Source organism: Olea europaea, chromosome 18 (assembly GCF_002742605.1).
Source record: "Olea europaea var. sylvestris chromosome 18, O_europaea_v1, whole genome shotgun sequence".
Classification (NCBI taxonomy): domain Eukaryota; kingdom Viridiplantae; phylum Streptophyta; class Magnoliopsida; order Lamiales; family Oleaceae; genus Olea; species Olea europaea.
Genome location: NC_036254.1, coordinates 16,105,061 through 16,118,119, shown reverse-complemented (window position 1 = coordinate 16,118,119; position 13,059 = coordinate 16,105,061). Strand labels below are relative to the sequence as shown.

Sequence of the window (13,059 nt, the reverse complement as noted above, 5' to 3'; positions counted from 1 at the left end):
AAACTTGTTAGGCTTCCCAGAGCGAACTCGCACCAAATGATCTTCCGCATTATGGCCCTATTTGACCCACATTATTTCAAAAAAATGCGCTCTTAAAGATTAATTTGATATTATTTCAACCAGACATTTTTCAATAAAATAATATTACGCGCAAATTCACAACTTTTTCTTATTTTTTAACCATATTTTCCATCAATACACTATTAAAAAATGCGTGTGACTCTATCAAATGCTATATGGGGAGAATTTTGAGCATGACAACATTTTAAATAATAGTAGACGGACATGCCAGGCCCAAAAAATTTCATTTTCAATACATTTGCTGAGATTTTTTTTATTTTTTTTAGATATATGCTGACCTGACACTGACCATACCATACTGGGCAAGGCTGGGAATGTGTGCCTGGTACAGTTTTGGCACACCCAGGTGAAGATAGACGATTGGAATACTGACAAGCCAGTTTGGTCCATTGTAATAAAAAACATGAAAACAACTCATAGTGTCGCAGACATGGAGAACTAAAGAGCCTATAGTACAATTTATTTGGCAGTAAAGAGCGCATTTGCTTAAAGTTCACTAGAGTAAAGGCACTCGTCTACAAGTTGGCGAAGATGCGGGTTCTCTAGAGCTGCAGAAACTCTTTCTTTATCATTTAACTGCTTATTAACTGCACCAAATACAAACAATGAGTGTTCTGAGTTAGGTTAAAGCAGAACACAAAACATGCACAAACAATGGCCAAGGAAATTAGCATCTGCTTTCTTTTTTGCATCCACACATGAATTCACATTCATGGGTTCTACATTACAGGAAGTAGCTATTTATCCACATACTAGAGCAGGTGTAGCTCGAGATAAACTTGCAGCCAATTAATCAGTAAAAGATATATATCCAGCAGCTTAAAGATGAGTATTTTAGGCCAAGCCCTATATGGCATTAGGAATTGAAACAATGATGATTAGCCAACAATACAATTGGTGTGTAGTAAATAATAATACAAATTTATGCAAGTCTCTGTCCGTTTTAATTTATGCATTCTTTTCTATCGGTGCTTCATTCTCTTTCTTCTTCTTCCTTGGGGAGACACATTGCTTCCCCACCTGATATTTAAGATGATGATCTATCAAACCATGATTTAGTCTGCCAAATTGGTTCTCATCCATATGATTAACCTAACTCATAACTTGCCTAGGATGGCTAGTACAACCAAGATATGCTCTAGGTTTTTTCAGATACTTTTTTATTGTTCAATGTTCAGTTCTGTCCTATAATATACATATAAATTGAGAATCATATCTGATGTAAATAAATCATATAGGATTTTCACCTGATTCTTCATTTGCATGAGATCCAGGAGCCACTTTTATATCTACCTGTAAAACCACATTCGTAAACATACATATTCATTTAGATACATGCAAAATCCAAATTAGCAAATTCCCAAACAAAAAATTGAAATATATGATACTCTGGCAAGCATGTACTACTACTAGTACTACTATGCTCATTTTTAATTTGGCCACGTTAGAATACTTTTGCCTTGTGATGTAGGTGGAAAAGATACAAGAATATAAGATTTATTTACATTTTGTTTCAATTTTTTGTCTACAAAAAACAAAACAGAGGAAGAAGAGAAATGCCATATATAAATGCTTCAGTATAACCTGTTTAAAATTTACCAGGGAAAAATAAGAAAAGTAACAAGGTGGAATTGTTTTCTTATTTCATTTTCACCATCTATTTCCAGACTGCCTTGCATCTGATTCCAAAATCCGAATATAAAACATCTTAGAATCGACTTGTTTCCCTTATTTTGCTTTTCTGCATACAAATGATTATGAGATGATATCTTCATGGTATTCTTCTAAACATATTTTCTAACAAAAGACATTGCGATAACGATGAGAAATGGAGATAGGATGCGGCTGGAATCATTTAATATTATGTCCTTTTCTCGATAATGCAGGATCGTGCTTGAAAAAGAATTGAGTCCAAAGGAGTTGGCCTAGGGTGGATTCTTGGGCTTTATTTTGAGTGATTTAGGGAGAATTGTATTTGTGCTATAAGCTTAGCTATTGGACAAAGTGGTGGAAATATCTCGTGTTAAGTCTGTATCAAAGCTGAAGGTTCAGTGTTCAGGCCGATGTTGGAGCATTATCCTGGAGTGGGTGAATAATGCAGGAACATGCTTAAAAAGGAATGGTCACATGGGAGTGAGCTTAGGGTGGATTCCCAAGCTTGATTCCGGGTGATTTAGGATGGAATTACATCTATATCATGAGCTATAATTGTTGGGCAAAATGGTGACAATACTCTAAATAAGGTAGGGTCTCATGTTCGAGTTGTTGAAGAACATTCTTTTGGAATCAATGGATAATGCAGGAGTATGCTTGAAATGCGGGTGAGCCTAGGGAGTTAGCTTAAGGTAGATACCCAGGCTTGGGCCTATATATTTGGTAGATATCCCCAGAATAAAGGATCATAGTGTGTACCTCGGTCCTATAAATAATTGTATTCAGATAGAGCTAATAATAAGATTGGTTTATCGTCCTCTATTGTGGCCTATCTTCTCTTCCTCTCCCCGGCTTTAGAAATAACCTGGATTAACAAACAAATCAAAATTGGAGAAAAGTCTCCAAATTTCATTTATATTTATCAAAACTATTCTATCCAAACACTACGATATTGGGTGAATTGGTTTAAAATAATTTAGCCCCTATCTGGTGGTTCTTTTCTTTTCTTTTTCTTTCTTTCTTTTTTCTTATTTTCAAGATTTTATTATTGATAAAACTCCTTCTTTATTGCATGACATCTGACAAGTTTCAAACAAATTACTGCAGATATACTATTGATTGTACATTACCAAATATGCCCTTTCCACATTGCATCCCTTTCTCTTTCTTGAATCTTCCTCCAATTTCTTTTTCGACCTACGCCTCATTTCAGTGGACAGGATAAACTTCGTACACCGTTAGTGGACCAACGAGTTTGCCCATCTTTATGTCTTCGCCTTCTTTCTGACCCTCGAGTACCAGCAAGTGCAAAATCAGACATCTCTTGCGGAGCCCCCTGTCGTGGCCAAGTACAGTATTCCACGGCTTAACCCTTTTTTATTCCAGTTGACCACACTTTGTGCCACCCATTCATCCACTCTTTCACATGATGGATCCATACAATAATCTGGTACAATTGTCCATCTTTCCATCTATCGAATTAATTGTTCTTGCCCTTTTTCTAAAACTGCAATTAACTTTTGAGTTCGGTTGTGGCACACCATTTGTTGGTCACGTCAACAGAAGAAGCACAAATTGTAATGATCCTTTCATGTCGCGCACGGAGGATTACCATCCACACTCCAGTGTGTACGCACCTCAAGTCCAGAAGGAACCTGTCAACCGAAAAAATACCAGATGGAACGAGAAGCATAAAATATTTATAACATGCGAAATGGTAATCGCCGAAGGACTGGGAAAACGCTTGCATGAATTGCTTCGATGCAACAGAGTTGAGTACAACATAACAACCACAATTGTTGCTGACGAGGATTGTGGAACAGAAATTTAAAAGTAATGTTCTCTGAGTTTTTTCGAATCCATTGCACTTTGCATGCTGTCCATGCTGAATAGGATTCCTCACGAGTCCCCTAACTTCGAAGATCAACTACTTAATTGATGTTGTAATTCCCAAACACACTAGTTGCAACCACAGCAGGCCTGTACATTGAATACCTTCTAGGAGAATCGTTTGCAAAATTGTACGTGAGTTTACATTTCTAGTCAGGTGTATTAATTCACGCTAGGCTGATTAACAAAGAAACTTTGTGCGTACTCTAGTAATTCCCGACTTTAATTGATCAATGCACCACAATCAAACATTCGTTTGGAAAGCCTATCTGGATGGAAAATCTTAAATTAACATAGACATGGTAGATCAGAGTAGTATCATGAGCATGCTTTGCAATTGCCTCCATTGTGAAATCCTTTGCATCAGAATGTGTTCTACTAACTAAACGATCTGTACTATCAAAAAACCCAAATAATTTCTGAAAAATTTCACTTCTCCATTCTGTGGTGCCTTATTGTATGTAAATGTACAATATTATAATCTACAAGGAAATTAAATAAATTACAATCTCCAAAAATAGCATATCTAATCTATTCAAAAATTAACTCAAATATATACGGTAACATCCCCCCCTCAAATTAATGCTGGGAAGTCAACCAGCAACAATTTGCATACAAGAAAGTGATGTCGCCGTAGAGTCAATGATTTGATGAAGATATCCGCCACTTGAAGGTCAGAAGAAATGTAGGGAAGGGAGATCACTCGATCCTCCAAAATATCATGAATAAAGTGACAATCAATCTCAATGTGCTTTGTGCGTTCATGAAAGACAGGATTGTTTGCAATTTGAATAGCACTAGTATTGTCCGCATGAAGATGAGTAGGATTAGTTTGAGAAACCCAATTTCTCTGAGTAGACCATGTAACCAAATAATTTCAGAACAAGTCGTGGACATGACACAATACTTAGCTTCAGTAGATGATTTAAAAACACGATCTTGTTTTTTACATTTCCAAGAGATCAACACATCGCGCAAAAACATATAACAACTCGTAGTCGAGTGACGTGTATCTGGACACCCAGTCTAATCAAAATTACTGTAGGCAGAAAGTTGAAAACCAGACCCTCTAGAAAAGAACAACCCACGAGTAAGTGATCCACGAAGATAACGAACAATTTGGCGAACAGTAGTAAGATGGAGGTGTCGAGGACTAGACATAAACTGACTAACCTGATGGGCGGCATAGGAGATATCCGAGAGAATGTTGGTTAAATAGATAAGACTCCCAACTAAACTACGATATAGAGTAGGATCATCCAGAAGATCCCCTTCATCTTTCTTGTACTTTACATTTACTTCCATTGGAGTGTCCACCGAAGAAGTCTTCCAACCCAACTAACGCAATAAGATCTTGAACATATTCATGTTGGTTTAATAAAGTACCATTGGCCCAATGATGAACTTCCAATCCCAAAAAGTACGTAAGCTGATCAAGATCTTTCATATGGAAAGTAGCATGTAAAAGCTGTTGAAGCTTTGATATTAAACTACAACCAGTACCAGTAATGATGATGTCATCCACATAAACCAAAAGAAGCACAATACCCATTGTAGACGTCCGGAAGAAAAGAGAAGAATAATACTGACTCTAGGTAAAATTGAAGTTAATAAGTGTGTGACGAAACTTCTCAAACCATGCTCGAGGAGCCTGCTTCAGGCCATATAGAGAATGGCGTAGTCTACAAACATCACGAGATAAAAAGGTAGGCATACCAGAGGGAAGTTTCATATAAATCTCCTTGTGAAGATTGCCATGAAGAAATGCGTTCTTCACATCCATCTAATGTAGGATCCATGATTGTGAGACAGCAATAGCTAAGATTGTCCGAACTGTGGTCATTTTGGCAATAGGAGCAAATGTTTCCTCATAGTCGACCCCATATTTCTGTCTATTACTCAGAGCTACAAGACGAGCTTTGTATAGATCCAACGAGCCGTCAGAGCGAAGTTTCACAGAAAAATCCACTTACTCCCAATAGGTTTCACATTTGGAGGACAAGACACGACGTCCCATGTGTAGTTCTCTTCAAGTGCCTGAAGTTCTGCTTTCATTGCATTTTGCCAACACATGTTCCATGGCCTGTTTGTAGCAAGAGAGGATGGAAATAATAGATAAAGCAGCGATAAGAGAAATATGAGATGAGAAATCATACTGATCAAGAAGTCGAGAAGGACATGTAGACCGATGAAGATTGGTGGGAACTATAGCAGGATTAGGTGTCGGGTCGAGATCTTGAGGGGGCTCACGAGGACGCTGTTCATACATAAGACCAGGTTTATATCGTGCCATAGTAGTTGGGGAATCAGGGAAGCTAGGCAGTCTAGATAAAGATGTGGATGATAGCTTAACACGAGATGAAAAGAAATATTGATTTTCTAGGAAAACCACATTCCTAGAGATAGGAATACGTTGAGCATGAGGATCATAGCAAACAAATTCCTTTTAAGAGACAGCATAACCAAGAAACACACATTTAGTAGACTGAGCGATTAGCTTATGTCGCTGATAGGCAGGAAAATGCACAAAACAAATACAACCAAATGTACGAAAATTAGAATATGAAGGTAAATATCCAAACAATTTAAAGAAAGGAGAAACATGATTTAATGTAGGAGAGGGTAGGTAATTAATTAAATGAACCGAAGTAGAAAGTGCTTCACACCAAAATCTAGGAGGCATGAGTGAGTCAAATAGAAGCGTTCTTACCATATCGAGAAGGTTACGATTCTCTCTTAGCAACACCGCATGTCAAAGGACAAGAACATTGGGAGATGATACCCATGCTTTAGAGAAAGTCCTGTAGCTCATTGGACATATATTCACCTTCAGAATCAAATCGTAAGATCTTGATGCCGCTAGAGAATTGAATCCCAAGAAGGGCAAGAAAATGCATAAAGACTGAAAAGACTTCGGCTTTGGCCTTTAAAAAATAAACCCAAGTGAAATGACTAAAATCATCAATGAATGTAACAAAATACTTATATAGTCCACATGAGAAGTATGAGCTGAAATTCCCCAAACATCACTGTGAATAATATCAAAATATTATGAGGCGTAAGAGCCATGAGAGGGAAAACGTAGAACTTTACTTTTGCCAATTTTGCATGCAGTACATTCAAAAGAAAGATCAAGAGAAGAACATCTTTTATTTTCTAATATACCAGAATTAAATAAAGTACGGAGTACATCTGAGTTTGGGTGGCCTAAACGGTTATGCCACAACTTATTTCCAAGACTAGCAGCAATACATGCAAAAGAAAGTAAAGGAGAATGAGGGGGAATTAGGAAAGTAGAGATATCCAAGGGAAACAGATGTCCTACTTTAGGTCCCTTCGCGATCATCTTCCCGGACACTGGATCCTGCACAACACAACCAGAACGAGAGAAATGGACGTCAAAATTATGATCAACCAATTAACCAACAGAGATCAAATTAGTAGAAAGATTAGGAGACACAAAAAAATTAGTCAAGGAAGAGGAAAGGTCACCAATAGCGCTGATAGACAAACTGCCATCAGCTGTGTGAATGTTTAAATTGCCATCATACCTTTTAATATTGAAAAGAGGAGTAACACTATTGGTCATATGGTTGGAGGTGCCAGAATTAAAGAACCACGGCTTAGAAGAAACTGCAAGAGCACCTGAGAGTCCAAAAGCAGAAAAAAGGTGAATTGATCATTTGTTGTACTATTTTAGGAGTGAGGGTGGATGGATTAGGGGAGACAGCAAAAATAGGATTATGAACCATGTGTAAGGCAACAGGTAGTGCAGCAAAGGTAGAGACACGAGTGGAGGTATGGTAGACAGTAGTAGACTTCCTTTCAGGGCGAATAGGACAAACAGAGATGTAATGGCCTTGTTTCTTGCAATAGTTATAATATTTCTTAGAACAATCTCGAGCAATATGATCAAAAACTTTACAGTTATAGCATTGGATGACATGCATGTCTCCACCCTTATTCCTCCCTTGTGCTGCATAAGCTACTGGAACATGAGTATTAATAATAGCTCTGTGTTCTATGGCAGCCTGAGTCAAGATACGTTGCTCCTCACGCATGAGTTCACCCAAACAGGCATCCAGAGATGATACAGGATAGTGATTCATCATATTAGAACGTGTAGCCTCAAAATTTGGGCGTAGCTTCATCAAAAATTGATCCCTTTTGCTTGTCTCATGCACTGTCTGAATGGCAGATAGAGCTGTAGCGGAAACATTAGCATAAACAATATCAGAATATTCAGCCCAAAGATTTTGGAAACTAGAAAAATATTCCTCAATGGAGAGACTCCCTTGTGTAAAATAAGCCAGCTCATATTCCAACTGAAATCGACGGGCCGTGTTGTCCTGCTTGTAAAACTTACTAAGATAATCCCACATATAAGAAGCAGTTTTGTAAGATCGTAGGTTGAGAACAAGGTGAGGTTCAACTGAGCTAAGAATCCAAGTCATAACCTGAGCATCCTTGATTTCCCATGTAGAGAAAGCTTCTTTATCTTCTTTAGGGACGGGATCACTTCCATCAAGATGACCCCATAACTCTTTTTCTTTGACAAATAATTGAAATTAAAATTCCCAAGCTGAGTAATTTTTGCCATTAAAACATATGGGAAATAGTTCCAATTTATCCGAAGACATAACGGAATAAATTATCCTACAAAGATATAAAAATAACCAACCTGAAGCAACTAAGTGAAACCAAGAAAAAGAAAAGGACGGCCCAACCAAGTTAAGGCTCAATCTGTAAATATACTGCTAAAACCAAAAGAAATTCCACTGAAAACCCAAGAAAAAATCGTTCACCTCCTCAGTCCACTAGCAGTCAAGAATCAACTAGAAATCACCGGAGAATCCTTTACCGATGTCATCGAAACTTGAGGAACAGAGAGGAGGCCGAATCTACCAGCAACGCCTCTGATGACTAAAGAAACGGGTTCGTGTCATCCTGACTAGCGGAACCCGACCTGAAGTTTCAAGATAGACCACCAGAACTAGAAAGATGCAATGCAGAGGGCCGGAATCCACACAGAACAAAAATGACACACCGACGAAGAAGACGACGAGAGTGACGAGCGTCCAGGTGTGAGAAAAATCATGGCTCTGATACCATATCAAAAAAACCCGAATAATTTCTAAAAAATTTCACTTCTCCATTCTGTGGTGCCCTATTGTATATATATGTACAATCTTATAATCTACAAGGAAATTAAATAAATTACAATCTCCAAAAATACTATATCTAATCTATTCCAAAATTAACTCAAATATATACAGTAACATGTTCGACATTCAATAAGTTCCAAAAGTATTTATTGCCCTTTGTTTGAGGCTTTATCAGGCTATAATACCGTGAACTACTGCATGTTGCAGCCAGGCATATAATAATCTAAATTTTTCCATTACAATTAATAAACATACCCACAAAAACTAGCTCTAACTTTCCATTTTTGTCAATGTAGAATATCTTCTTATTTCTTGGCATTGGAACTAATGTGAACTGATATGCGAATTCTGATTCATTAAAAACTAAAGTTCTTGTGATGTGCTGTGGGGTGGAGACACCTATATTATTTCTGACTTGGGCTACACATGATGAACACATATTTTGAAGAACAGAGTTAAGGTTTGTATGAATTATAGGTCTAAGATGAGGGAAGCAGGCACATCCGAATGTCCTATGTAAGAATGAAACAGATCGCTAAGTGAGGGAAGCACACACACCAATATTCTCGCATTAATTCTCTTTACACATGACAATAGAAAGATCTGGAGTATCACGTCTATAAATTATGGAATATTCTTGATACCTAAGTGAGAAATACTGGGGCATGTATATCACATAATATGACTCTCAATACCAACCAATTGTGTATAAGATAATCTACTATTCAATCAGTGCACACCAAAAAAAAATGAGAGAAAAAATTGTTGGTTTTGAGCAGAACTCCCTAATGAGATTCTCCAACATTTTGGAAGTTACATGTTAGCAAACTTGATCAATACACTAACACGAATAGAAGAAATTCCACTTGTTCCTTGTGGAATGTCTTTTTAAATAACCAAAAAATATTTAGTACCAAGAACCTATACAAGGGAGCAGTCATGAGTGTGAAATTCAGTGGGGATGGTGCTAGCAAATTTTCTTTCACAACATAATTACAAGGCTTAGATGGTTGTTACTAAATAAGATGAATTACTATTCTGGTAATCCAGAAGAAGTGGAACTGATATAATTCCACTTTTGCAAGCATGCATCTAGAATGTATAAACTACAATACTTTCGTTTGACAACAATACCATTTCTTAATTACATACAGAAACAGTATCTTATAGCAATTCCTTACTGAAACAGTATCTTATAGCAAGTCTATAAGCAATTTAACTCCATTTATTTGATTGGTTGACTGGTCAAGGAAATACGAGACACATGATTGCAAAAGAAATTCTCAATCTATAATCCAGATAGAAAAACCAACCTTAAAATGTGGAGGAAAATGGTCCTTCAATTTCTCTCTTAGGCAAAGACCAATTACTGTCACCATGCTGCAGTGCTGTATTGTTGGTGTAAAAGTAATCCTATAAATCAATGGGGGAAAAAAATCTTTATTGCGCAAATTATTGCTCTGGAGTTAACCCATTGAGTTAAAAATTAAGGTTAATAAAATCAGGCCAGCAATCAAAATGAAAATCTACATGTAATGAATCCAGAGCCAGTTGAATTAAGTTGGCTACTAAAAATGAAATTGTTATCCACTAAATATCTGTAATAACGAAAACAAATGGTAATAGTAGTTAGTAGTCTCATAGTCGTATGCTCACAAAATGCGGCCCAGCTTCTCATCAACAGTAATGGACTCTTCAGAAAGCACGCTGAGCTGCTCTAGCGAATATGGATGCTCCGGATCTCTTATATCTCTTACAAAATGTATCGAGTTATTGTCAAAGATCGCACATCCAATTCGATTCACGCAATTCAGTTAAACTTGGCTCAATTTAATTGATTTTTTACCCCCAAAAAAAAAAAAAAAAAAAAAAGAGGGAAAATAGGCAAAATGGAAATCAACTAAAGGATATCGTAGATTTCAAGAGGATCAACGGCGTCATCGGTGTGAGAATCTTCAGTGCGAACGACACGTTCCTTCTTGGCATGGACCACCGGATTCGCATTAATCAGTCCCAAAGTCATCTTCAGTCTCTGTCTGTCTCTCACTGATTTTCAGATTGGGGAAATCGATTTAAGGCAATCTGAAATCGATTTAAGGCAAGAACATGAAAACGGTGAAGCACATATAAGATATTGACGCGTGTTTCGAAGTTAGTATCACAAATTCAATGCGTGATGCAGCCATACATGTACATTTTTGTCTGCTTGTAATAATTCACTCTCTCAAAAATTTTATTCGGTGCTTGTCTGTGTTTCATTATTTGTGAGCAATATATTATGAAATGGGAAATTCTATATGTACGTAATTATCTATATAATAGTGTCTATAATTATACGTAGTACTAGATTAATCTTTAATTCAAATTATACACTTGTACATCAACAATCGAATAATTGTCACAGCGCATTATGAATACCATTATGTACAAGTAGAATTTTCTTTATGAAATAGCGATTGACGTTAAAATGTGTGGTTAAAAAGAATGCATTTTTTTATTTATGTGTAATATTATTTTAATAAAGAAATATAATTGAAAATAAGTACTGTAAAAAAATAATGTGATAGAATATAAAAAAATAATAGACAAACAAAACCTTAGTTTTGCCATTACTAGAGAAAAAATTTAACAATTTTTTACAGAAAAATACTTGCAATTTTTTTATTGATTTTTGACATAACAACTGCATCATAAAGATATTGCCACCGCAGCACTTATATCATTTTTGTCAATAATTCTGGAATTATTCATTTTTATTAGTAAAATCAATTTTGCTACAAGTAAAGGGAAATTTGACAAAAAAATTTGCCAAATGTCAACACTGAGTAAGCATCTTTTAATCTAATTTTTTTCGATCATCCAATCCAAGGACACCACCTCTCCCACTATGAAACATCCATGTACTTATGGCTATTTTTAATAAAATTGAACTTAGCAATTATTGGCTCTATTAAAAATAGATTTTGAGAGAAATATATTTTGAAATAGTATATTTTTAAAAAATATATATTTATGCTTAAAATAAAATAAAAAGTTTTATGTTTGCTATTTATAAAAATAGATACATACATGTATCATCTCAAAATCACTTTGAGAAGTTAAAACTCAACCAACCTAAAGTATAGTGAGCAATAAAAGGGTTCATCGAAATATAGTAAGCAATTAAAGACACCTTCTTTATATGGACCGTCCCTCATTTTTACCGAGGATTATTCAATGATTTAATGTGTTAACTTGATGGAAAAAGTTGAAGATTTATAAAAGCTAAGTCCAATCATGAAATTAAAACAATGAATACTAATCTAGATGTCCATACAAAGCAGATAAATTTTACAAGGATAATAATAAATTATATTTACATGTTACTTTATAATACTCAATAGTATCAAATTTAATCAATATAACGTGATTTGCAATACACTTTTGGGGTGAAGTATTGTTGCATGTAGAACACAAGAGGAATTTTGAAATACAATCAAAAGTTGGGTGGCTTTTTGATATATGACCACTTTTGAAAACATTTGTAAAAATGTTCCTTTTTATTGCAATTTTATTTTATTTTATTATTATTATTATTATTATTATTATTATTATTATTATTATTATTATTATAATTATTGTATGACTAAAAGTTCATAGCAGTTGAAGGTTGGTGCACACAATTTGAGATAAAAGCAATCAAAGTAGGACTTTTTTTTTTTTTTTTAACGAGGTAACCCAGCTTACACCAGATTATATCCTCATCCCTGAACTTCCGGCCCCTCAGCAGCTCAGGGAGGTAAATCAAAGGATGTGCCCAAGTTGACCAGGGTTCGAACAGCCTTTATACTCCTGGCCCCAATGTAGCCTCCTCCATAATTATTACATCACCAAGCTGCTCCAAACCTTCCTCTGGTTATTACAACACTCAGCTGCTCCAACCAGGAATCGAACTCCCCACGCTGGGGTTGCGAGCCCCGCACTGTCCTTCCTTTGCCAACTTGGATGTGCCCCGGGGGGCTAATCAAAGTAGGACTTACTCCTACACAAGATAATTTGGTTAGCTCATAATCAAAGAATATATCTCATTTTCATAATTCAAATAAAATAAATAAATAAGTGATAGTTTACTGTCAAAATAGATAATTTAGTGTCAAAACCGACATTTGATAGTGAATGGACTATTTCAATAATTCAATGATTTTATCGGTTCAATACTTTAACCATCGGTTTCAACAGTTCAACTCCTTTCAGTCTATTCATGTTCAAAAACTTTAAAAAATCATGTATC

The 13,059-nt window shown here is 35.9% G+C and overlaps 1 protein-coding gene across 6 annotated transcripts; it reads right to left on the bottom strand.

Annotated features, from left to right (window-relative positions):
• Nucleotides 1-428: 428 nt before the first annotated feature.
• LOC111367614 (protein AE7-like 1) lies at nucleotides 429-10,974 on the bottom strand. 6 transcript variants are annotated; one of them, XR_002697865.1, is made up of 7 exons: nucleotides 10,446-10,469; nucleotides 10,103-10,202; nucleotides 7,374-8,821; nucleotides 7,176-7,269; nucleotides 6,335-6,988; nucleotides 1,329-1,374; nucleotides 633-668 (listed from the first exon to the last, which is right to left on the bottom strand). XR_002697865.1 is itself a non-coding variant. In XM_022988584.1 (5 exons), exons 1-5 carry the CDS (start codon nucleotides 10,810-10,812, stop codon nucleotides 568-570), a joined length of 465 nt encoding a protein of 154 aa, XP_022844352.1. In that variant the 5' UTR covers nucleotides 10,813-10,929; the 3' UTR covers nucleotides 429-567. The 6 variants fall into 6 exon arrangements, 3 of the variants coding, with proteins under 3 accessions (XP_022844352.1, XP_022844351.1, XP_022844350.1); XM_022988584.1 differs by lacking the exons at nucleotides 6,335-6,988; nucleotides 7,176-7,269; nucleotides 7,374-8,821 and adding an exon at nucleotides 10,701-10,929 and having other exon boundaries at nucleotides 429-668; nucleotides 10,446-10,551; XR_002697866.1 differs by lacking the exons at nucleotides 633-668; nucleotides 7,176-7,269; nucleotides 7,374-8,821 and adding an exon at nucleotides 10,701-10,974 and having other exon boundaries at nucleotides 10,446-10,551.
• Nucleotides 10,975-13,059: the final 2,085 nt, after the last annotated feature.